The sequence below is a fragment of the Larus michahellis genome, chromosome 2 (assembly GCF_964199755.1).
Source record: "Larus michahellis chromosome 2, bLarMic1.1, whole genome shotgun sequence".
NCBI lineage: Eukaryota > Metazoa > Chordata > Aves > Charadriiformes > Laridae > Larus > Larus michahellis.
The window spans coordinates 168,593,859-168,619,984 of NC_133897.1; the positions used below are offsets into that span (position 1 = coordinate 168,593,859).

Below are 26,126 nucleotides of genomic sequence, written 5' to 3' on the forward strand. Positions count from 1 at the left end.
TGCACTCCCGAGCTTGATCTTTATTAGTTACAGTTTCAGAGGGGATACAGTATTTTCCTTCTAGATCTTGTTGAAAGCAGCAATGTCAACACTCTGCACCTGAAAGAAAAGAAAAGCAGCAGCTAGAGGTCACAAAGGGGTTTTCAGACATTTTAAACAAAAGAAAGCACTCGTATCAGGGATTTCTTCACAGCAATGCTCAACAGATCGAGCATGGCCCAGCTCCCCAGGAGCTTTAGGGGCAAGAGGAACTTTAGGGGCTGATATTTAATATACAGCCAGACGAGGAGCTCTACGGAACCTGCACATCACTTGGCACAGGGCTGGAGCTTCCATCATTTCCATGGAAGGAGGAAGGATGGGGATGGAGACATCTCCCTCCAGCTCCCAAGGTTAACCCTTTGTGCGTCTACCCCGGTGCTGCCCAGGCTGGGTGTAAAAGCAGGGGTTCCCCAAAATAACACTCAGCCAGGGCTGGATGAGCCTACAAAATGACTCTGCGAGGTATCTGCATCAGTCAGCCTTAAAATATATATTTATATATACACTATGCAGGATCTCAGAAGGCCATGCCACCATCCAGCGAGACCTGGACAGGCTGGAGAGTTGGGTGGAGAGGAACCGAATGAAATTCAACAAAGGCAAGTGTAGGGTCCTGCACCTGGGGAGGAATAACCCCACGGACCAGTACAGGTTAGTGGTTGACCTGCTGGAAAGCAGCTCTGCAAAGAGGGACCTGCGAGTCCTGGTGGACAACAAGTTGCCCATGAGCCAGCAGCAATGTGTCCTTGTGGCCAAGAAGGCCAATGATATCCTGGGGGGCATTCAAAAGAGCGTGACCATGAGGTCAAGGGAGATTATCCTCCTCCTATACTCTGCCCTGGTGAGGCCACAGCCGGAGTCCTGTGCCCAGTTCTGGGCTCCCCAGTTCAAGAAGGACAGGGAACTGCTGGAGAGAGTCCAGTGGAGGCTACGAAGATGATCAAGGGACTGGAGCATCTCTCTGATGAGGAAAGGCTGAGAGCCCTGAGGTTTTTCAGCCTGGAGAAGAGCAGACTGAGATGGGATCTCATCAATGCTTATCAATATCTAAAGGGTGGGTGGCAAGAGAATGGGGCCAGACTCTTCCCAGTGGTGCCCAGAGACAGGACAAGGGGCAACAGGCACAAACTGGAACACAGGAAATTCCATCCCAACATGAGCAAAAAATTCTTTTAAGGGTGCCAGAGCACTGGAAGAGGCTGTCCAGAGAGATTGTGGAGTCTCCTTCTCTGGAGATATTCCAAACCTAGATGCATTCCTGTCCAACCTGCTCTAGGTGACCCTGCTTCGGCAGGGGTTGGACGGGATGACCTCCGAAGGTCTGTCCCTTCCAACCCCCACCATTCTGTGATTCTGTTTGCCAAAATTCACAAATGCACCTTAGTTAAGAACGACCCCGTGGGTCAGACATCACCCAGCACTACACAGCTCACTGAAAAGACTTACATAGTCTTCAAACTTGGTGATCTCCTCCTCCAGGATGTCCGTTCCAACTTTGTCATCCTCCACTACGCACTGGATTTGGAGCTTCTTAATGCCATAACCTACCGGGACCAGCTTGGAGGCTCCCCACACCAGCCCGTCCATGTGGACAGACCGGACGCACTCCTCCATCTTCACCATGTCAGTCTCATCGTCCCACTGGAAAAGAGTGAAGTATGAACTTTAGCATTTTCATAGAGACCATCACTGGCCCCAAGAGGGACTTAAAATTCAACACTGCACCTCTCAGTAGATTTCAGCTGATCCAAGCTGCCCTTTTCTCGGCTACTGTTTTCATCAGAGTCGGCTGATGGATTTGGCCAAGCTAAATCTGACTTTGCAGCAATGCTGCAGAGCGTGGTGTTTCCATTCTACCTACAGGCACTGCAGATGCAAGGGGAATTCTTCCTGCAGCAACACAACCACTTTGGAGCGCTCACTTTAAAGTGACTTTTACTGAGGGCAACCCTGAGAGCACTGGGCAGCCCAGAGTTTTTGTTCTACCACGACAATTTGACAAAGACAGGTTTATTTTCATCTCTAGGGCATTTATTAGCTGTCTTTTCTTCAAAGAAAAGGGCTAGTCCTGCTCAGGGGAACCTCAGATAAACAGCCTGCACTCGCCACGGTTCAAGGACACACAGGCTGCAGATCCCAGCTGCAATATCCCACCTCGCTCTGACCCCTTGTTTGAAAATCTGCAGGTCCTACTCGACTCTCGTGAGGCCCCACCTCAAATACTGTGTCCAGTTTTGGGCCCCTCACTTCAAAAAAAGACATTGAGGTGCCTGGAGCATGTCCAGAGAAGGACAACAGAGATGGTGAGGGGTCTGGAGAACAAGCCTGATGAGGAGCAGCTGAGGGAGCTGGGGGTGTTCAGGCTGGAGAAAAGGAGGCTGAGGGGAGACCTTCTCGCTCTCTACAACTCCCTGAAAGGCGGGTGTAGCCAGGGGATGTCGGTCTCTTCTCCCAAAGGAACAGGCAACGGGACAAGAGGAAACGGCCTCAAGTTGCACCAGCAGACGCTTAGATTGGATTTTAGGAAAAATTTCTTCACCAAAAGGGTTATCAAGCATTGGAACAGGCTGCTCAGGGAAGTGATGGAATCACCATCCCTGGAGGTATTTAAAAGACGTGTAGAGCTGAGGGACATGGTTTAGTGGTAATTTTTGGCAGTGTTAGGTTGATGGTTGGACTCAATCTTAAAGATCCCAACCTAGACAATTCTAGGATTCCATGATTCTATGATTCACCTGTCCACTCGGATGTACAAGTGAGACGATTTACAGCCTCCCGCAGCACAAGACACAGCCTGACTCAGGATCTCCCCCTCCTTTCAATTACTCACTGGTTTCACATCCAGAAGGATAGAAGACTTGGCAATAAGACCCGGTTTCTTGGCCTTCTTCTCTGCGTACTGACGCAGTCTCTCCTCCCGGACTTTAGCAGCCTCTTGGTCTTCCTCTTCATCATCACTACCAAAAAGGTCGATGTCATCATCATCATCTTCCTCTGCAGCAGCTGGCTCAACTTTCTTTGCTGGTGAAGCAGAAGGGAGCTCCACTTTCTTGGAGGGAACACTGAATGGTTCCACTTTCTTCATTGGGGTGACACGTATTCAAGTTTGCATTAAGGAAAAAGGGGAGAATAACGTGAAGTTGAATCAGAGCAGCACTCTGGAGAAGTTCAGGAACAGAAGTCTACATTGCTCACAACAGTGAGCATGGCCCACACCCTGTCATTTGTGTGAAGAATCAGTTCTTGGCCATCAAATTAGGACATTCGACCAGATGGACCTCTGAACTGATCCAGCATGGCCGTACTCAGAGCAAAAAAACACCACGTAGCCAAGAGCTGATCCTTCTCCTAAGGGCTCAAGATACCTAGACCATAAAAGTCTGAGTGGGACAGCAGTTGGGAACACAACCAAGCATCTTCCTTCTTCCTCTAGCATGAGGGCGGGGGGCACCCATTGCACAGGCTTACTGCAGAGACCACCAGTGCCACTGCTAGTGTCTTTCAACCAACAACAAGAATTGATCAAACCGGTGCCGTGAATTCAGTCCCACAGAGCTTTCTCAAATTAAATTAAATGCATTCTTATAGGGGACATGTATATATTAACTCCAAATTTCCACACATCTGCACCAGGTCTCCTTAGCCGAAATCTCTAACGCAGCTTCTTTGCTGGTCTTAGGGTAGAACACTCCTCTCTACATGTAGTTTTTGGGAAAGATGATGAGTCAGCTGCCAAAATTCCTGGAAAAGCTGCCACTAACTCATCCTAACTATGAGCATCTTCTCCATCTTCAGAAATCCAAGCGGCCTCGGAAATAACCTGGCACTTTGTGACTGTGAAGCATTCAAGAACAGCGCCTTGCCAAGGCTCACCTGGGTTGGAGGAACCGGTGAGGGCTGGTGGGAGGTAGATGACTTTTCCAGAGCATTCAGGCGGCTTTCCAACTTGAAGATGGCCATCTGTAGGTCTGCAACAACTGTGAGAAAAGTGGGGGGGGGGGAAAGAATATTAAAAATAACCTTATTTTCTAGGCTCTGCATCAGCGCTGAAGTCAGGACAAATTTACTGCTGCCCAAAGTGGGCTTTAAAAACACCAGTCGCCCCAGTCAGAGGGAAGCCTGCAAAGCTCCAATCAAGACACTGGCACGGGCTCACCTGATGACAAACTCAGTAAGGGATACAGCCCACAGGAGCAGGACCCCATCCAAGTTTTGCATTCACGCCAGAAGATTCTCCTACTTACCACTGCGAAGGTTTTGATTTTCTACCTCCAGGTGAGAAATTCTGGACAGGAGTTCATTTTGGTCACCAGCAGGCCCAGAAGAGGTTGTGCTCGCACTCTGCAACAAGGAAAAACGAGATGAAACCACTCTGTTCAGCTACGCCAGAGCTCAGTGGTTCAGTGAAGCAAAGCAGAGTCATGCCTTCAGGGAAAAAGAAAATTTGAAAGCTAATCTAAGAAGAAGGACTTTTTCTCTAAAGGCGTTATAAAAGGAATGTACGAGCTCTACAGAATGAAGCATGGAAAGTATCTAGAGAAATTGCAGCTGGCACTGATGAGGAAAGGATAAAGTCATTCTTTGCAGTCTCAGACCACAAACTATTGCTAAACACGCAAAGGTTTTGAAAGCTTCACACTAATGGGACAACTGGTCCCCTCTTGCAGACAAACCAAGGCACCAAGCACAGAAGCGACCGGCCTAACGTCACCCAGCAAGTCACTGTGAAAGCTGGAAAGATCCCAGCATTTCTATGCTCCTGCTTTCTCCGGTCCAGCCTTTGATTCCTCTCAAAGTAACTTAAACCCTGCTTTAACACATCCCGAGGGAGCACTTCTACCAATCCAGCTTCAAAAGCATTTATTTTAACAGCAAAAAAGAGCTTTCTGGGTTTTTTTAAGGATGCCCTTATCTATAAATTCAAATCAGCTAAGGGAAAGAAAATAACAGGCCTTCACGCTTTGCTTTAAGTGTCATTTATAACTGAATACAATAGAGGAAATAATTTATACTCTTTCAAGTGCACCCTGCATATAATTATACTTTAGTTCTCGGTTGCAGTTGACGTGCTCCTGAGATCTCAGCAGTCACTAAAGATGGAGAGAGGGGAACAGAGGGGTTAAGATGATGAATATGTGGCACACGGAAAGCAGGTCTGGGAGATGCCTGGCCCTGGGATGGAGCAGCATGAGTTGCTCCTTGCAGGAAGGTCAAAGAGACCCTTCTCCACCCACCCCAATGAGGGACAGGGGCCAAATGTCAAAAGCACCATGAAATCAATCTCCGATGCAGCCTTTATGCTGAGGAACACAAGTGCAGACCTGCAGCCCCCAGACAGCATGCTGGGAGAGAGACCTAAACGTCCTGCTGCAAGATCCCGTTATATAGGGTGAGCTACGACCAACACGCCAAAGGACAAATGGCTAAGGAAGGAGAATTTGGTCCATCTCTCCAAGGCACGGCTGTCCTTGCCCTACAAGGTCCTCTGAAATCACACAACCAGCTCCTTCCGTGCGCAGGTGACTTACAGTTGAGCGGCCCGACTGCCTCTTGTGACGGGCAGAAGGAGCTTCTTTGCTACGAGGAGCTGTCTTCTGCTGCAAAGGGCAAAAAGGTTTGGGGGAACGTTTGATTCAACGCGGAAGACAGAAAAGGATTTCACTCATGCTGGAAGAGGCAGTTCAAGTGCAGGAAGCAGATCCACATGCAGGACAAACCGTCAAGCAACGAGGTACAGCCTCACACCAACTACACACCAAACAAAGCCCGCACAGAAACATTTATCCATGAACTCTGCCATCTTTCCCGTTAAAACACCTCGGTGCCTGCAGAAAGGTCACGCAGCTGGGTGGCACAACTAGAGTGAGATGTCTGGAGCGTCGTCTGGCTCAACAACTCAATGAGACCCCTGCACGGGCTTCCATCCTCACATAACGCCGCCAGGAACAGAGGCCACAAGCCACAGCGGGCTCATCACACCAGGCTAGCCCTCCGCCTTATGCCCCAAGGACAACAATTACAGCTCAGATTAACTCCTTGCCTGACCTCTTTCTGTTCCACTCACACCATCGGGGGCCGCCAAGGTCTAAGTTCATTCAGTGAAAAGTGAATTCTGGCAACAGTCACATCCATCCCTACCCCCTTGAAAAAAGCACTTCAGGATCAAACACAGGAGCTGTGTCACCTGCAAAGACATACACAGCTGGGTTTTTTTCCCCCCCAAAAAAAGCAGCCTGCTGATTCAGCTAAGCAGCAAGCACCACAGATATTTGGCAGACTGAAGCCCTAGACATGTTTTCGAGCCAAACGCTGACACATTTCAGCAGGCTCTGCATTTGCCCTGGCTATCCTGAACGCGACCATGGATGATGAAGATGCTGCAAGACAGCTTTTAAACCCTGGCTCTCAGGTTTAGTGGAAGCATTTGACACAGAAGCCAGCTGTACCTCCACATTTCTCTTCCCTGTTAGTAATTAGTAATAACCCCTCAAAGATGAGAAATGCAAACAGAGGCAGTACCATCTACCTTTACCCTTTGTCAGCCGCCATCCTGGCGTCTCACACGGAATAGACCAGCATTGCTCCTCCCTGCAGTCACGCCAAGAAAAACGTCTCCAGCTTGGCAGGATGCCTCCAGCGCAAGAGAAACCTGCCAGCCCTGTGCGGTTCTGTCATTCCGGGGAAGTTCGAGGAGAAAAATCCCGGCCATTTTCCCCAAACGGGTGTAGCTATGGGCTTGCAAGAGTAAGATAGGAGGACTTTGAAACACTCTGCTCTGGAGGATGCTGTTCTCAACAAGCAAGAGCATGGAAATATGCCATTTTGTTACTGCAACAGACCTTTGGAGTACTATAAAAACCTACAATACAAATCTAGCTGGTATATTGCTGTTAGATGCTGTTTGTAAAGCTTTGTGTAGCACCCAGGGAATCGCGCAAAGCGAGGCACGGTTCTACAATGCACAAATTCCCTCCCTTTTCACCCTTCCTTTGCCAGCTTATATTGAGCCTGCAGGTGAGACAATATCAAGGTTGCAAATACCGATAATGACGCCCCGAGGAGAGCCAGCATTCTCAGCGGGGCATTTAATGATGGGCCTCCCCAGTATGCAGTAATACAGGTAGCACAGGCGCTCGAGGAGCTGCAGCACAGATTATCTGGGTGGCTCCGTGGGGAGTCATCTCACCTCCGGGATTTCTCGGCTGCAAGTCGCTACTGAGGTCTCTGCAGAAACGGCAAGACTAATTAACAACCTGGATGCACCCACAGGTTAAACACCCACAAAATTAATGCGAATAGTTCAGTGCCGTGCACCCAGATGAACTGATTCAGCAGATTACATACGCTAAACTAATCCTAAAACAGGATTCACTTGCTCCTCTGCACTGTCTTTTTTGCGCCTGTTTAAAAGGGACGTTTAAAAAGGGGTTCACAGCGCTCAGAGACATGGCACAGCACTTAAATCAACACTCTGTGGATTTCAAACACTATTTGTTAGTCCTGAGCAAACCCAGGGCAGGGTGAGCCTGAGCACAGCCATTTCTTGCTGTCAGGACGAGAGGGTTGCCTGCCCCAAGCTCAAACAAGAGATTAAAGGTCTTCACAAACCGGGCCAGTCCTTTGAGAACCCGTAACCTGCGTAAAACAGGGTATAACAGGCAGAACACTGAAATAAAGTTCCCAATTCTGGGAGGTGCTCAAGCCACACTTTCAGAAATTAGGGAAAAATTGCCTTTATGAGACTGTGGGCTTTCCCCTGAGGTGAGAATGTTTTAAAGCTTTCAGAGATGCGGTCACCAACTTAAGCTACACGCTGCCTACGGTGTGTTTTTTCCTATGCACAACCAAGTGCAATTTCCTCTTCTGACTCAACTGTGCCAAAAGGAAGCGCGACACAAGCGTTTGTGAGTTTTATCAAGGACAGTAATTCAAAATCCCAAAGGTGGTGAGTTCCAGAGCATCACTTTGGTCACTTCCTGTACATTGTCTCACGGTCTGAGCTCTTAAAACCTTTGTTTTTTCTAAGCCTAAGCCACAGGTTTTGTCCTGAACCCACATCAGTGATGCACTGACGAGAGCTGCAACCTCTTCAAAATATTTTGCATAGCAGAAGCACTCAACAAGCCCGAAACCACGCCAAGGACTGCATATAGATTTAATCATCCAGGCAAATTAAAACCCTAGGACTTCTTGCTTATGAAGGGCAGAAAACAGAATCCTGCCTCAAAGGGCTTTCAATACCTGGCCCTCTCCATAGTTTGACTCTCTAAAACATACTTTAAAAATCAGAGACAAGAACACCGATTAATGAAGAAAAAGTTGGCAAAGGTTGCATTTCTTTTTTCGGGTAAAGCTGCGAGTGCTTTGCAAGCTCCCTGACATGCCAAGGGAAGAGCTCTTACCTGTAGTTGTCCAGACAGATTTCTAGGTATTAGCTGAAAAGAAATTTCTCTCGACAACTACAGGTAAAGTCTCTTCCCTTGGTAAGTCAGGTCCAACCAACAGACACAGCTGGAAAGCTGGCGCTTCCCTCACCACAAGTATTATCTGGAGGTATCAACCCTTTTCCCTTAATTTGAGTTAACCAGTTGCAAAGGACAGCACACGGATTTTACAAGCTCGGTTACTGATGTGATGTGTAGGTTTTCTGGTCCAGATCCCACAAAGCACTCATAGCTTCAGCCAAAAAATAAAAACGTGGTTTTTTTTTTTCAGGCAGAGATACAACGCCCTTCCCCTCAGGTCGGTCCACCTGAGCTCTGGAAACAGGGAAAGTTTAGCCATGGTCAGAATGTACGTATCTGTAGGAAAATGGTGTTGAAGAACTATACCAAGACCAGCAGGATGGCTCCTGGCTGGTTTCCTACAGAAGGTGTGACCGTTCCCCGCGCACGCGTTTCTGGATTTGGCCTTCAAACACTTCAGCAAGATTAGAGGTTTTCTGAGAGCTTTTCTTGTTTGAAACCCACAAATACAGAAGCTTTGTGAGAGGGAGCTTGGGCAGAGAGGAGAATAACAGAGCTTCAGATTCCCACACCAGTGACATCCCTTTCGTTACAGCCTCCGGGCAGGGTTTAGGAAGGGAGAATTTCAGTCGCCCGCTCTGTTGGACTTGCTTCTGATCTCAAGCAAGCCGATCCTTCCCATGTCACAGGTCCCCAGCTGTAATTCTCAATGCCACCAGCCGCAGTACCGCACACGTTTTAACAACTTCACATCGAGGAAAGCATTAGGGATCGAGCAGATGTCAACTGGAGAGACTGTTTAAAGCAGAGATGACCATGCAGAAAGCGGGATGACAGGTATGTGCAAACAAATGTTTCCACAGCATCAGGGCTTTGTACCCTCCTTCGGGAGGTACAAACCGCTGCCTCAACCCTTCTAACGCTCATTCACACGTTTCGGAACACCGCTATCCAGCTGAAGCAGACCTGAAAGCAGCCTTGGCTGAATTTCACATTAATCTTCCATCTTCCCATCTTACAAGAACCAACTCTTCCACTTGCTACATCTTTAGACACCTGACAATAACTCTGCATGTTCAGGTGGAAGGAGACTAAATCCAGCTATAAAAACATGCATCGCTATTATTCTGTAGAACGGACAGTCTAAGTTTGGCTTTCTGAAACATAAAAACAAAATTTAAGCATGTTCTATCTAAAGTCAATCCTGCTCTACAGCACAATTGTCCGATATGAACGATGATCCTTCAGAAAGAAAAGCTACAAAAGCTGGTATTTCAGACTTGTCTCTCAACAGCTCGATCTTTCTAACATACACACAGTTTTAAGGCCCCATGTCTCAGTCCTGACCTTAAATCCCCAAGCCCGCCAACCTTTCTTCACAGGAACAAAAAAAAATAAAATCCAGTAGATGAATTCTTTCTATTCAGCACTAACTCCAATAAGTGCCATAGGGATGCAAAAGACTTTCATATTCTCAAATTTCTGTTCTGGTTTTGGTCTGGTGCTTCGCCAGTTCCCCCAGTCTTCCCCACGGACAGGACCTGGACGATCCAAACTTACACGCTTCTCACAAAAAGCAGCTCTTTAACAGGAGTCACAGGCCAGGGCAAGTAACTCCTCATCTCTGGCAAACCACAGGCCATTCTGCAAGATGAGAATACACCTTCAGGGTAGACCAGCGGCACTGCCAGGTGATTTGTATTTAGGTTTCCTGCCCCTACTCACCACATCCAGACTCTGCTCCTGGAGGAGACAAGGTCTTGGAGGAAGCAGCAACCTTGCCCAGCTTGGAAAGGTCTTTCCAAAGGCATTTAACACTACCTGTGCAAAGAATTCTCCAACCCTGGTGAGGATGGGGGCTCATTTCCCCACATATTCCCTTTAAAGTCCAAACTAAGAGTCTTTGACAGATGCCAATAGAATCTACTGGAAGCCCAAACATGTTATTTCAGATCTGAACTTAAATGAGGCAGTTTAGGAAATATCTTCCCTAAGCTGTTGGCTGAAATACTGATGCTGAAGCAAGAAATTAGCACTAGAAAACTTCCAAGTATTTTCCTCCTCAACGTGTTTTGGTTTGTTTTTTAATATTTCTAAAGTGTCCGAACTTTCCCTTCATTCCCATGCTGTATTTGGGACCGCTGAACCTAACCAAAGCAAATTTAATTCTTTCCCACCATCCTTTCATCACATTTGCCCTGCTCTTCCTGCATCCGCATCCAAGTTTCCAGTGCAATACCGAGGATCTCGGATTGCTCGTGTGAGCGGCTGCAGAAGTTGCTTTTGTAGTGTTGAGTTCACCAGGCACGGTGAGACCACCACAGGGAAAGGAATCAGCCTAACTCCCTGGCATTCACCCCAAACATACGGCTCCTTTCTGCTTGCGTTAAGGAGGAATATGAAATATTCCCCTAGAGAAAGGCTCAACTCCCTGTTATCGTACTGCTCTAGATAGAAAATGAAGGTGTTAAATACCCCAAGAGGGAGCTGTGGGGCCAAATCAATATAGAAAAAGGATGGAAGATATGTGCAGGTATGTAATAGTCCTATTGCAGAGGTAAGAATTCAAGACATGTGGGCTGTATTCTGTGAATTTTCTTCACTCACAAAACCAGTCCACTTATTAGTTTAAGATCTCAGCTTCCTATTGAAAAAATTAACTTTTAACAGTGCTGTCTGTACATAACAGCACAAAAACACCTCCAGAAAGGATGGGACTGAACTTCTACAGGATGGTTCAAGACTTAGAACTAGTAGCCAAGCTGAATTCCCTAGATGCAGCAGATGGAAGATACCATTTTTTTGCACATACCCTAACTGAAAGCAAAACAGGAAAGAGAAGGTGGCAGCTCAGTGTACCCCAAGAGAGACATACATGCTCCCGCTGGCAGCTCAGCGCTGTGCTACCCAGCAAGGTTATTTTAACAGCGACTCGTAACTTGTTAGATAAGACTTATGGGAACATTCCGCCAGGAGAAGAAGAAAAGAAATGCGCAGTTGGAAGAATTTTAACCTCAGTCCAGTTAGTTTTAAAAAGCACTGCAGGCTAGCAAGCAGGTAAGCAGCATGCACTCTAGTAGTAACGGTGCTCTGGAGTGGATGGAGCTATGCTGGCGGTACACAGCGCTGCACACCTTAGTCTTCTCCTCTAACTTAAAAATAAGAAGCCACACAATCTATGAAGTGGTCACAGCGGAGTTCTGTGAGATGCACCACAGCTAAAAATGGTTGCAGGTAGCCAGCTGGTGAGAGAGCTTGGGTACTCACTCCGGCCAGCGATTTCTGGATATTCTCCCTGGCTCTGGCAATGTCGCGTAGGATCGTGCTGGCTCCGTTCTCCTGCAAACAGTGCAGAAAGAACCAAGATTTTTTTAAAAAAAAAAAAAGAAACATGGGAAACTGGTCAGGGAAATTAAAAAAAAAAAAGGGGGAGGTAAGAATGGGGGAGGATTCCTTCCAATGATTCAGCAAGTACTGCAAAATTAGGTGCAAGGATTGGATCTATATCAAGCAGCACCGACTGCAATCCCTGGTCACTCACATCAGGCCACGTGCCCAGAAGATCATCCAGTCAAGAGCTTTTCAAGTTCTCCGTTATTACCCTGAACAGCTGCCAGCCAGGCAGAGGGTTGGAGTCATTTCAGTACTCCTTAGAGATCTATCATTAGGCAGCTCTTTTTTGGAGTACTACCTGTCATTGTATTCAGGCAAGAAGTGACAGCCCTAACTGAAGTCTTCTATCCAGAGAGGCATTACCCAGAGCACAGCAGCACAAGACTTCCCCGCCTCGCCCCTCCATCTTCCTACTGCCATGCCTTAGCCTGGATTTGGAAAATTCCCTTTCTTAAGGCACAAATTCAGTTTCCATGATCCACTCACTCCTTGCCTCTCTCAGACTGCAACCCCAACAAGCAAGATCTGAGACATAAAACTGCCCACAGGCCAAAATACCCCTGTGTCAAACAGACCACAGAAGAGCCACAGCCTGGACACATTCAGGTGGATACCACTTCCAGGTTGCAGGAAGGTTTTTAAGGAGCATGGATCTTTTTCCTTAACTGGGAAGTGGCTGATAAATTGCTGCAGAATCTTCACGAGAGCCTTCACCACTTCTTCACTGGAAGCTCCTCAGGTGGCATGAAAATAGTCTAGATGTTCTTTTAAGAGCACTGCAAAGGTTTGCACTTTAACATCTACTTCAAGCACTTACCTATAGCTTCTAATTTTTATGCAAGTGTCCTAGGTGCTGTGCCACCACTATGCTAGCATGGGCAGCAGGAACAGACAGAGTGTGCCTAGAAGCTATTACTTAAGCAAAAAGCTTCCCCTTAAACACTTGCAAGACAGCCATTTAAAACTCTAAGCAGCTTTCTACATAACCAACCAAACGCAGAAGCAGTTAACAGCTCTTTATACAGCAGGAAGAGGTTACGATAGCTCTGTACCTTTAAACAGTAATAATTTCAGGCTAATATTTAAGTTTGAACTACTTCAGCTCAGGCGTGGTTGCTTCCCCTCCACCTGCTCCCCCCAACTCACCAGTACTGTGATGCAGTCTTCTGCAGGAGCACACTGAATATTGCAGGGGGTACAAAGAGATGAAAAGGAATGTAATTTCTGGTCTCTTTGGAGCCATGATGCCTCTCTTCAAATATTGAGCATCTCGTATACAGCTGGTATATCCCTTGCAAAGGGAAGCTTAGTTGCTCCAGAACAGCATCTTCCCTGGCTGAATGGGGACAGGTCAATTCTTCACCCAGCCCAGTCAATGGAACCGCAGCTCTGGGGGCTTGTGGCTAAAACTGCACCCCCGTTAGATCACAAATAGCATTTGTGCCTTGCCATAGCAGCCTGCAATGATTAAAAGTAACTGCTGCAACCTAAAACTGGTTTGCCTGTTGTTACAAGGGCGTCTGATCTTCCAGTACACTGGTAGTACTGGAAAAATGCTTCACAGTCCACAGAAGGTGGTCTTTCAAAAGGGGTCATAACTGCGCGTAGGCTAAGAGAGCTCCAGAGAAGACCCTCACACTGGGAAAAGGCAGCACCCAGAGTGGAAATCAGGCAGAAGCCCACGTCCAGCTGGCTCATGTCCTTTCGCCCGCTCTGTACTAGCTCTTAAAGCTCCGGCATTCTGCTAAACCCCGTCTGAGAACAAGCGTTACCTGCTGGCGTGAAGAGCTGCCAACTGGCCCGTTCATCTGCTCGTAGTATCTTCTCTCAGCATCGTCGTACTTGTATTTCTCAAACCAGATCTTCTCATGCATAAAGTAGTCGACTGCCATGCTTCTGCAGAAAGGGAACAAATCAAACACCAAAGTGAGTTCCTAGAAGGTTAGTGGCTCGCCATGAGCTTGACAGAAGAGTGTTTTCTTCCCCCATAGAGCTGTGCCTGCAGCTTTCTGCTCGGCAGTGGAAAGCTTTAAGTAAAGAGGATCCTATTAAGAAAACAGGGCAGTCTAATCACCCCCCTGTCTGCCTGGACTGACCTGCATTTAGCAACAGGGCACCAAGTGGGAATAGAAGAAATCATTTGATCCGTACCTTCTTCCACAAAAAAGCTTGCAGAGCAGGATTTTCTAGACTGTGGGCATCTGCTGACAAGATGCCTCATGTATGAGAATCAGAAAGGGAAGTAATGTTTTTAATTCTTAAGATGCCTGGTCACAGTGAAAACAAAGCCCGAAGAATATGCAGCACGTGCCACACTACAGCATGGCAACAAGGGGACACTCTGTGACAGGCAACTCCTGACACCGCAGCTGACAAATTTAAGCACATTTCAGTCTTCCTTGAACATGACTCAACTGCATTGACAGCAACTTTCGGCTGTCTTAAGCTGGTACGCATCTCTACCTGGTCACGCCACGCTTCACTAGGTGCACCACCAAGTCCTCCTGTAAGGAACAGCCTGGCACAACATACCGCCTGACACCGACAGTGACCAGCCTCCAAGAATCCAGATGCATGCACATTTTACAGTGGTACCACCGGTAACCACGCATGTGCTCTTTTGGAAGCTGCTGCAATGGTTTAGAAATTAAAATCATCGGCAACGAAACACAAGATGTGCCCTTATTTCAAGCCAGGGGACCGCTACAGAGCCAACACCAGCTTGAGGAAGTGGTCAGAGTACGGATAGGGCATCACAACAAAACCACACCATTATCAGGTTCCACCACCCAATGCGGAGAGAGCAACTAATAGCAACCTGCAAACCCTTTCCTTAGCTCAAAACGCCACAGCTCTCCAGTAAAGCACTTCCACAGAAGGCAACAGACGAGTCTCTTATAAAATAAGCAACTTTCTCATTATCTACCCATTCAGAAGAGGCCACCACACCATACAGGTCCTCTACTGGTTCCACTGAAGCCATTGCCATCACTCAAACCTCCAAGACCTGGCTTGAGCTGCCAACCAGTATCACTAACAGAGAACCCCACTTACAGACAAACTTATGCCACATATTTTACAATGACACATGGACTTGCCTGGGGAAGGGTGAAAGGCACGACCAAATATCTAGTTCTGTCCAACTAAAGAGAAAATTATCCCAAATGGGACAGGGCGAAAGGCATGTGAGCTCTAAAACTTGTCTGTAACCCTCTATATCGCCTCGTTCATGACTTAAAAAGGAAGTATTTAAATGTTTCCATCTGTAAACTGCAAGTTACAACTATGAAGGTCATCTACAATTTGAGAACAAACTCTTCCCGCCCAGCTACATACGTGCACGTTAAATGAGCTGTAATCCAATAGCCCTGTCCCAAAATTAACAGCGGCTTCCAGACTGAATAATCAAACCTTCTCCCTCAATGAAATAAATACAGAACAAGCTCCCACCAGACTTGATGCTCTAAATTGTATTTCACCATCATCCCCAAGCCTTCTTCAAGCTGGATACTGGTAGCGATGCTCAAACCTCTCACATGGAGCTGAACGACCAACCTATGTGCTCTGCAGGAGAATGGGGGACAACCGCTAAGAACAGACATAACAGTAACAGAAATACATAGTGAATAACCACCAATTTAATTTCTCAAGGTCAAAGATGAAACGCTGCATGTTCTGCTGTCTCAGGCATGTTTAAAACTCATAATTACTCTCTCCAACTTCTCACTTTTATGGCTTTTTGTACATAATAGCAACACAGAAAGGGGCACAGCCCTGGGTTTCCCCTATATAAAAAGGGGGTCAAACCTTAGCTCACCTCCCGGCCCTGACTTTAAATGGCTTGTACCACACAAACGCCACCTTTAGCCACCAGCAATGACCAGAATGGGGCTCCTTGAGGGAGTTTCCCCCATATACCCTGCCCACAAACATGCTCCCCAGCTCAGGAGCATCTCCCTACAGCAGCACACACGCTCGGTCCTGCACACGCAGGGGACGCCCGTCTTCTACACATGCAAATTGTTTCAGCTCAATCCTGCCCTGGCAGTTTTGCATGTGTGAGTGTTACCCCAGAATAAACTTCTCCTACTTCATTTCTGGAGCAGGGACGCTCGAAGCATACGCAGCTGGTTGGGCGGGTTTTACTACTGCAGATTCCTGCATCTTCGTACTCTCTCCCGCTCTTGACATTTTCAGAGCCTCGGCTGCGTAGTACCGTGACTCGGCGCTGTCGTATGTCAGCTTGTTAAGCCACACAGTTTCACTGTCCTCATGCAGAAAAAAGCGGGTAGGCGGAGGTTGCTCCGCATCACTGGGAAGCGGAGAGTTGGTGGCGATCTCCACATGCTTGATGCCCGTTTGCTTTCCAACGTTGTGGTCCTTCCCAGCTTCGTGGGGGTTCTTCAATGCTTCGGGGCAGCCGCGTTGCTGCTGTCTGCCTTTGGCCGATGGATGACCGTCAAACATGTTCTCGTAGAAGCTCTTCTCAGCACCATCATAGAGAGGTTTCTCTAACCACACCTCCGACATGAGCGCCTGCAAGGTTGAAATCTGCGGCTTACCATTTACCGTCTGGTGTACAGAGCCAGGTAAACCGGGAACGAAGGAAGAAGCAGAATCAGCAATGATGTCTGGAGCTAAGCTTGGGGTAGCAGGAGTAGGCAGGGCTGTAACATAGCCCTCATCCGGCGTTCTCAGCCCAACATTGCCAGCATTTGACCCCACAGATGGGATGGCTAAGACGTTTGGAGGAATAAAGAACTGAGATTTTTCAATAAACATCTCCTCGGCCTTATCGAAGTCAAACTTGTTGACCCAGACATCCTGAACAACATGGTGACAAGCCGACAGACTACCATGGGAGCAGGACAGGGCTGCTGAAAGCATCCTTGGCTTAGGAACATCTTGGACAGGTTTTGATCTGGACACTAAAGGGGACTGCTCAGCAGTTAGCGCAGTCTCAGGTGCCTCCTGGATCTGACAATCCACTAGTTTTTGCCTGTACACGTTCTCAGCGTGATCATAGAAAGGTTTCTCAAACCACACATGGTCAGCTAACAAACCAGTCAGAATAGAGTCTAACTTGAAGGCTGCATTTTTGGGTTTTGGAGAACGCTTCCGTTTCCTTTGTTTCTTCCCGTTCCTTGCTCTCTTCAGGTCTCCCTTGAATTCACTTTCAACAGAGTCATCATTGCAGACTCCGTTTACAGCCTCTACCTCCTGGCATTCCTCGGGGGCCGCGGCAGCTAGCATCGCTTCTCTTTCGTAATGCAGTCTCTCTGCTTCATCGTATTTGTGCTTGTCTACCCACACTTTTTCTACTGGGCAGGGAGGCTTCCTTGTCCTCATCTTCCAAAGAGTGGCAGCATTAAAAGATAAGCACAACAATGTAGTTGCAGCAAAACTAAATAAAGCAAGGGCATGCATCAGACTTTAGTCATTTTAAAGTAATACAAGTGCATCAAAAAGCTACCATGCCATTATCATTCATGGTAAAGAGCCTAAGCATTTAGTCCCTTTATTATAAATTTTAATTCAAAGAAATTAAACTGCCTGAACACATCGAATTTCTGAAGTCAAAATAACCTTCCTCCTAAAATACTTCTCCTGTCCTGACAAATATTCCTATTTAAAAATAAAGGCACTGGCTGAAAGCACTTAAAAATTCACTTTCAAAGACAACTGGCAGGAAAAAAAAACACAACAAGGTTTTGTTTAAATCCCTGGTAACATAGAAGATATTTTTCCAAGTTAGGAGATTAGTCCTTAATTACTTGTTACTTATTTTGAACTTTTGAGAAGACAAGCTAAAAATAGAAAGGTGCCCCAATTCTTGAGTGTATTTAGAGGTCACTGCTTACACGTATTTGTGTTTTGCTACTAGGAAGCCAGCAGAGGGAGCTGGCTGAAAAACTATGACTCCATTCCATTTAAAACCCCAGTTACCAGCAAATTAAAATTGACCAAGAGCTGGAGAGCTCATTATTAATTTAGCTCACCAAGAAAATCTTCCCTTGAAATTAAAAATATTGCACCTGCTTTGTGTTTTCCTGCCCTAGGCATACCTTACTAGGCAAAAAAAAAATAATAAAATAATCAAGCAGTTTCAAGTATGTGTAGATTGGAAATGGTATAGGGAAATATCTTTCCAAGTACAGAATTTACTGTTCTGCTCAAAAAATCTAATGAGTAGGTAATTACCTCTCTGCCAAACACTTCATGGTCAGGTCCCGGGAGTTAAAAAAAAAAAAAAGGGTCCAAAATTAAGTATCTGTAAGCCAGCTCTTTTAAGTGTCTGTAAGCCAGCTCTTTTAAGTATTTTAATTAAGTATCTGTAAGACAGCTGCAAGTTTTATAGCTAACAATTTATCTGCGACAGGTTGCCAAATAAAATTCACATACAGCTGAAATAACCTCCAGACCTCAGCCGATGGCTTGCAGTTCCAGCCGTTCTTGGAAGATTTTGCAAGCCTCAAGTCCGGGACTCGACAGACCAGTAAAAACAAACTATAATTACAAGTAAACCTTTGCCTTTTGAAAAACTTTTAATTTAATTTTTAATAGCTTAAAATACTAAAGCAATGCAATATTATATTTAAATTATAAAAATCACTATGAAAAGCAAAAGTAGATTTTTTTTTTTCCTTATTGGAGTTGTGAAACTGTTCTTCCACCAGCTGCTGAAAACACTGGGACATGGCTAAAAATGTTTAATATCTAAATCGAAGTCTATTTTGAAGTCTTTATTTTACTTTGCACTCTTCTCTTGCATTTTACACCACTTATGGAGCAATAAAACACTTCTTACTACAGATAACTAGAAACAAACCAGTGCTTTTAATAAACATTAATCTGCTTTTTACCATTAACACCAAAACCACCCCAGCTGGAAGCACACGCAGGGCAAGGTGGGAGCAACCAGTAACTCCGATTTGCTCACTGGGATAAGTTCTACTACAGCTTCCATGGTGTTATCATCAGGCAGTGACAAATGACATCACATACGTCATGCAGATGGAGGATAGTGCCACTAAAGAGCCTGCAGAAGTCAGTTTGAGGTACAAGGATACGTTTTGAAAAAAAAAAATCGTTGAGGCAGCCTCATCCTCCTGATCATCTCAGCTGCTGGACACAAAAATTTTAGATATTTCATATTCTTAAATGGCAGACAGTATTCCCCTTAAAAAAATAATCTTTAACAGATTAAAACTAATTTAAATGGGATTCTTGGAGAGTCACATCAAGATGAGGCAATGTCTGCTAGAGCAATGCCCGCATGTCAGTTATTTGGCAGACTGGAAAGGATTAAGTGATGCAAATTAAAAGCGTTGTGCACAAAGGCACATTCTGCCATAACAGCCAGCCGGATCTAGTGCAGTAACCTGCCAGCCCAAAATCCACAGGGAAAGCAAAATGCACAACTGAAACTGCATAGGTAGGGCAATACATTTGAATTTTTAGGTTATTTAGGTCAATAAGGACTCCTAAACAAAACATCGTTATTACTACACTTGCCTGACATGCTCTGCTGGGCTCTACATTCACCTTCATTTGAGTTATCCCAAGAAAAAAGCATAATTTATAAGTGAATAAAGCCTTCAGGGAGATGCTTTACTGAGAATATGTCATTAACCCAATGCAGGTATTACCGTATTCCGAGGTTATGACTTAAAGCTATGTCAGGAAGAATCTCCAGCGGGTGTAACAAGAAACCCCCAAAATGACTCAATGCAGCTCAAACCGTCACACCTTTAAATATGTAATTTGCATTACAGCTGTTAATATTTCATACAGAAAGAGCACGACCATTGGACTAAAAAAGCCCTAAAAATTGGGGTTTAATTATTATTTTTTTAATTATAGGTGATTTTGCTCAAGTCCTTAAGCAAAAAGCTTAAACTCCGGCTATCAGGAGGTTCTCGCAAAGAAGTGTCTTGAATCAAAGTGATATTTAATAAATAAATTTAATAAATAAACCTGTAAAGGTACACTTATTTGTAATGGAAATCAGAAAACTGTGCAATAATCTGTCTAGTAAGTAATCAGATCGTGATTATATTCTCCCGATTTTCCAGAAAGTGCAAAAAACACAGGACAACTAGACAGTACTTACTTTTTTAGCTCCTATGATAGCATTAAGAAAAAAGATAAAGTTAGAGAAATCTTCCAGTTCTAGAGGTGCAGCAGCTAGTCAGCGAGGGCACAGAATGACAACAGCCAAATGTATTAGCATATAGTTAATTTGCTCCATAATACATTTAATTAAACATACAGCTGGTTAACACGTCATCTTCATGAACCAGCATCACAGACAACCAGTTACTTTTAATTTTAAATAACAAGCAATAAAAAAATATATAATAATGCACATATCCAAAAGGATCTACCCATCGTGACAGGGAACCAGCCAGAGAGGCTGCCAACCTGCCATACCAATACCGCAAAAGCGAAGCTGGGGTCCCCCGGTTTCAGATAACTAAAAATCAAGAGCAAATACTTGAAAGAATTTCTGAAAATGTAACAATTATAATGTCAAATAATGAATTCACATCACTGTAGTTATTTCTGCTGCAAGTTAGCCATCTGTATAACATCCTACAAATGAGATGGAAATAAAAGATTAATATTCAGCCTACTAATTTTTCAGGAAAAGCATCAATACGACACGCAAACGGCTGTGGTAGAATTTAAGACTGTAAGAATTTAAGAGCCATACCGATGAGTCTACACCTATGAAGCCTGACAAGACGCAGCTTCTCATGTCACCAATTCAACAGAAAAAGGGTATTCTGCAAGGAAGCAACACAAACACCCCAAGATACAGTGACCACGGAAGTTCCCCATCAAATCTGGCTCACAGAAATTCGAGTGCTGTTTTTTTATGAAGATTATTACCACGGAAAATCTTCCTAAAAGGAATTTACCATAACAAGTAGCAATATCATTTTCCAAAAATAAGCCCAAGATACTCGCAGCACCTATTTGTTTCCACGAGGGACCAAACCTTAAGTTCAGTTATGCTGAAGACCAGATTTTCTAGTCAAGTTTACAAACACAAGCAAGAATTGGAAAAGAAAAAGTAATTTTTACTTTGTGTTCCTAAGTTCTCCCAGAGGAACATGGGAAAAGGCATATACAAAGATTTAATTACACAAACCATCACTTAGGCCGGTGGAGACAGCCTGATGAGAGATGAGCTGCAGACTATTAACACCAGACCAGAGCACTACCAGTTCTCCCAGCATACAAATTCACTCCAGCCAAGAGACCAGCTCACAATCCTGCTTCAGCCAAGTCTGCTAAATCCCAGTACGATGAGTGAAGGGAGTATACCTGATCTGACAAAGTCTGGAGGGACAAACTTACCTCCTTCAAAGGTTTTCAGAAGAGATTTATGCTGACTTGGACTCTCTTAAGAGCCTGCACCACATCACATCGCTCGCAGCCCGGTCCAAGGCAGCTAAGATTTACCACCGCACCAAACCACAGCGGTTGTTTCAATGCTTTCCGCCTGGTATTCTCAACTACTCGCTTCACTTCCTCAAACAGGAAGCTTTACAATTAAAAAATAAAACCAAGCTACAGTTTTATGAACATTGTCCACTGGCAAAAATCAAGAGCACGGAAACCAGAGATGAACTAGAAACCCATCAGCCAGCGCACAATCAGAACCAAGGTGGCAGCTCAGAAAGTCTCTCCTTCAAACCACTCCTGAAACCACATTCATCCACTGCCTGGTAACATTTTTCAGAAGTGAAGCAGTTTTTCATTTAATTAGCTTTTTTTAGCACGAAGACAAATTAACACTTTGAGACAGAGGCAGCAAACTTCATAAAACACGTTTAAGAAACACAAATCTGCAAGTTGAGTAGAAAAATGCAATGGCTCTTACTACAGGCACCAGACACTGGCTCCTGTGTACCCAGGACAATTTTGCTTTTCCAGTGACAGTGCAGACAATCTATCAGGTGTTTTACAAACCATAAAGCCACTGGAAAGGCAAATGCCATTATTAATCTTTATCAATGCCAAACAATCAAACGCTCCCAAGTAACAAAAAAATCACAGGTCCATGTTTAGGCCTCCCATGGACTGTTAAAGAGGGCTTACAAAAACCTGAAAGAATTTTTAATCGTAGCTACTGCTTCAGAGCTTTGGGCTTGGTGTTATCTTGTCATCACGTCCTGGGTATTTCAAGCCAGAACAAATCTGTGCTGTGCTTCCAGCGCTGTAGGGAAATGCATGAAGTTAAAAATAGGCAATGAAAAGGTCTCTATTGTTGTTCTGTAAATCCGAAATAAGCTTTGGACTTCAGCTATTTGGCTGCATTATCCCCTTAAGTCCAACTACTTTTTCAAAAGTCAGTGAAACAAAAGCGTACAATACATTACCCTCAGGCTGTAGCCAAAAAAAGAAAGTTAAGTCAACTCCATTTATTTGTTTAATGAAAGCCACTCTTTCTCTTCTGTCCATGAGAAAGTTACATTTATCCTGAATTGAGAGGCCTATAAAATAAATGTGGGGTTTCTGGGGGAGTCAGGTTATAAATACATCCGTCACAACCTCACAGAGACCTAAATTCCATCAGGCACTGCACAATTTCTTGCACTGGAACTGAACTGCGATTTTAATTTCAACTCTGCACCAGGCTGACCTGTCAGCTTCCAACAAGGCACAGCCACTCAGGCAGCACCACAATTTGAAAGCAGCTCTCCCAGAAATAATTTAACAGTTTGATGTGGTTTAAAATATTTGCAATAGCCTTGAAAAAAAGGATGTCTAGATGAGCAAGAGCAGCAAATCTCATCCATCACTGATTTTTGGAGGGATGAGACAGCTGTTTACTGCAAGTCATAACCAAGAGGGCAAGCTTGCAGTCATGATTCAACTCCTTTCTTCAGAGAAGACATCAAAAACGGGCATCGGGTGGCACCAGGGGACACGGGATGAGAGAAACACAGGGCAGCTTCTCTGTCGTTCAACCCCAAAAACACCCCATGGACACAACCCCAAAGGCTAGGCAGGAAAGTCCTGATTTCTGCAAGTCCAAGCAGCAATTAACCCGACGCTGCTCGCTCTTCCCCCAGCACTGACGGGCTCTCATTACAGGAGATTCTAGCCCAGGCCTTCATCTTGCGTATTTGCTTACATGCCTTGGCACAGCTGATTTTGACCAGGCCAACATGGTTATATATTTAGTGCTCCTGTCCTATTGCATGTCACACCAGCCTCCCCACTAGAAGCTCCTGAACACTAATCCCAGCAGCAGACAAAAAAAAAAAAGCCAGAAAACCCAGAAAGGACCCATTTGATGTCAGACACAGGGCGCAGAGGACAGCAAGAAGGTCCATGGGCACCATCAGTTCCTTTCTGCAGCCTCAGACCAGCACCTGGGCTATGTCACACTCGAGACATCTGCACTGCCCACACCTTCCTAGTGACATGCTTCTCTTCCCAAAACTGCTACTGCTGCAGTCCTGCACAAAAGCAGGAGCCATTCCAGCAAGGCATTTAGGCACCAGTTAGACATAGCTGCCTCCTACCTACAGCAAAGGAAAGACATCAACCCTGCCCCACCTCCTCTTTTTTTTCCTTATCAGCAATTCCAAGTTAAAAGAACTGAGACTGGTTTCACACCAGAGGGTCTGATGGCCTCTTGCAGCTGAAGGGAGCAAATGCACCCCCTCCTCAACACTGGCACTGAATCAATACAGGCAGCTAAAGCAAAAGAAAATATTAACACTCGTGTAGTATTGCTCTCCTGCTGGTTTAACTCTCTAAATTGGCTCTCCACCAGCAGAGCTGGCATCTCAAAGCAGGACACAGTCAGGACAGGAACCACCTTCATCACCTTTGCTAAAACACAAAGCTCCACACTAACCTTTCACCAGGGAAATGACAATGAAGCCCAACCTCTATGACCTAAAAACATGACTCTTCAAGCAACAATGCTGACGATTGCTAATGAAGAGATAATCAAGGACAAGGGAAATCAGCAGTAGGGAGACAGTAAAGAAGTCACCTTCACAAGAAAAAGCAAAGTAGTTGAAAACAAACAGCTTAGGTGAAGCGAAAAAAAGGCATACCTGCAAGGTCAGGGAGAAAGAGGGCACACCTAGAAAAGGAGAGGAAAGAATTACAGATATACAGCCAAGCAAAGTTGTCTTCTCCTCCATACCAAGCACAACAGGACTGTGAACATCAGATTACAATCAATTCCAAAACATCAACGATGTAGACATGAAAGAACAAACCCATATTGATTTCAGTGAACACCCAGAGGGGAGGAATGACAGACCGCAGCAGCCTCAGCAACTTTAGCTACAGCTGTAATCCTTCACAAACCCCCAGAGAGCACACTAACAGCCTCCACACAACCACACCTCCCCGTCTCTGCCCATTCCCCAAATATAGTTTTGAAACTGATACCTCCCCAAGTGAGCTGTCGTGGAAACAAAAGGGAAAAGCAGAAAGAGCAACGTAGGCTGGTGGAGGCACCGTCAAGGTTACGGAGAGCCGAGATGAGCAGAGCCCCGGTGCACCTACAGAGCAAGGGCAGGACAATGGGGGAGGCCAGGCTTTACAGGGCTCTCTGCTCCAGAGTAAGCTGGGGGAGGCAGCTAAGGGTGCTGGGCCATGGGCAGGATCAGGCCGTCGCCTTCAGTTACAGAGGGCTGCCAGCTGCTCTGTGCCATGACAGGGCTCCAGTTTCCCTTTGCGTCAGGTGACTCAACAAGAAATCCTTACCAAGATGAGGAATGGGGAGAAGAACAGACCCCCCAAGGCACTTGGAGCTACTGAGGATAGGAGGTGGTCTCCTAAACTCTCCTCCCTACCAGGGCAGGAACCATACTGAACCCTCTAAATTCAAAGGGTTGAGGCTCCATGTAGCAGAGGCACCCCCAAAACCGGCACCCCAACAGAGAGGGAACCTGCCTCCCCCTCCTAAAAGGTGAACAAGTTTTGGGAGACCTCCAGCATCAGCACACCCAGCCCTTAGACCCATAACAAGGCATAACCTAGAACCTGTAAAGGTGAAGCAACTCAAGACATATGGAAGAACTCTACAAACCCCCTTCTCTAGGCCTAGGAGGAGAAAAGGGACCTCCCAGACAACGAAGAGCCCCCCACATCCTCCTTTCTTGGGGTGTGAGGGGAGAGCAGACCCCACAGGGAATGGGGGGGGCTCCCATAACCCCCTTCCCAGACCTATGAATGGCAAAGAGAGTTAAGACGCTGTGCAGGGCTCGAGGGGGATCGCCCCACTATTCTCTTGGGCTTTGAGTGACAAAAAGTAATCCCAAAGACTAAGGGCACCCTAAGGCCTCTCCCTCAGGACTCCGGGGTGGGTGGGGAATGAAACCCCACAAATAATGGTAGGGGGGGAAAACTACCCCCATTCCCGAGGCCGTGAAGAGGAAGGGATCACACAGCAATGGGGAAACCCCACAATCTCCCTTCCCTGAGATTGTAACAGGGGAAGAGCTTCCCCCATATAATGAGGGCCCCCCCACAACTCCCCCCTTCCCGCCACTGTGAAGGAAGGGGCCCCACCGATAACGAGTTATCCCCCCAAACCCACTTCCCCTGGCCTAGGAGCAATAAAGGACCCCACAGATAACGGAGGAATAATCATAACCTCCTCCGTGGGGACTGTGTGAGGAAAAAAGGGACCCCACGGATAGCGAAGAGCCCCCACAGCCCCTTCTCCTGGCCCCTTAGCAGGAAAAGGCCTCATGTAATACATGAGGGGCCGCCACATCCCCCCCCAAAAAGGGCTGTGAGAGGAGGAAGGGACCCCCTAGAGACCCCCGAAACTGCCGTTACCGAGGGCCACGGTGGGGGGATGAAGGACGGCGGGGTGGCGGTGAGAAGGTTATAAGCACTCACCGGCAGCGCAGAACACGGGACAGGCCGCAGGCGGCTCCGCTCCGCTCGGCCTCCACCGAGGCAAAAGGAGGCGTTGCCCGCCGCGCGGGGGGTTGTGGGGGCGGCGCGGACCATTCGCGAGGGGGGAAAAGCGGCAGCGAGGAGGGAGACAACGCGCCGCATCCACAGCGCGGGCCTCCTCCCCCCGCCTCCTTCTCCACAGTGGAACAGTCAGAGAGAAGCAGGGAGGGGGAAAAACAGGGAGGGAGGAGGGGGAGGCGGGGAGGGAGTTTGGGAGAGGGGAGTCTCCCCCTCTCTCAGAGTGGTACAACCCAAACCCCGTGGCAGAGCTGCGGG

The 26,126-nt window shown here is 46.4% G+C and overlaps 1 protein-coding gene across 8 annotated transcripts; it reads right to left on the reverse strand.

The window, feature by feature from the left end:
- Positions 1-26,126, reverse strand: EEF1D (eukaryotic translation elongation factor 1 delta). 8 transcript variants are annotated; one of them, XM_074578007.1, is made up of 9 exons: positions 25,791-26,126; positions 23,987-24,015; positions 13,673-13,796; positions 11,775-11,846; positions 4,287-4,383; positions 3,916-4,019; positions 2,873-3,121; positions 1,489-1,683; positions 1-99 (listed from the first exon to the last, which is right to left on the reverse strand). In XM_074578007.1, the coding sequence occupies exons 3-9, from the start codon at positions 13,790-13,792 to the stop codon at positions 61-63; spliced, it is 876 nt and encodes a 291-aa protein (XP_074434108.1). In that variant the 5' UTR covers positions 13,793-13,796; positions 23,987-24,015; positions 25,791-26,126; the 3' UTR covers positions 1-60. The 8 variants fall into 8 exon arrangements, with proteins under 8 accessions (XP_074434108.1, XP_074434106.1, XP_074434104.1 ...); XM_074578005.1 differs by lacking the exons at positions 23,987-24,015; positions 25,791-26,126 and adding exons at positions 15,991-17,249; positions 20,014-20,082; XM_074578003.1 differs by lacking the exons at positions 23,987-24,015; positions 25,791-26,126 and adding exons at positions 5,571-5,636; positions 15,991-17,264.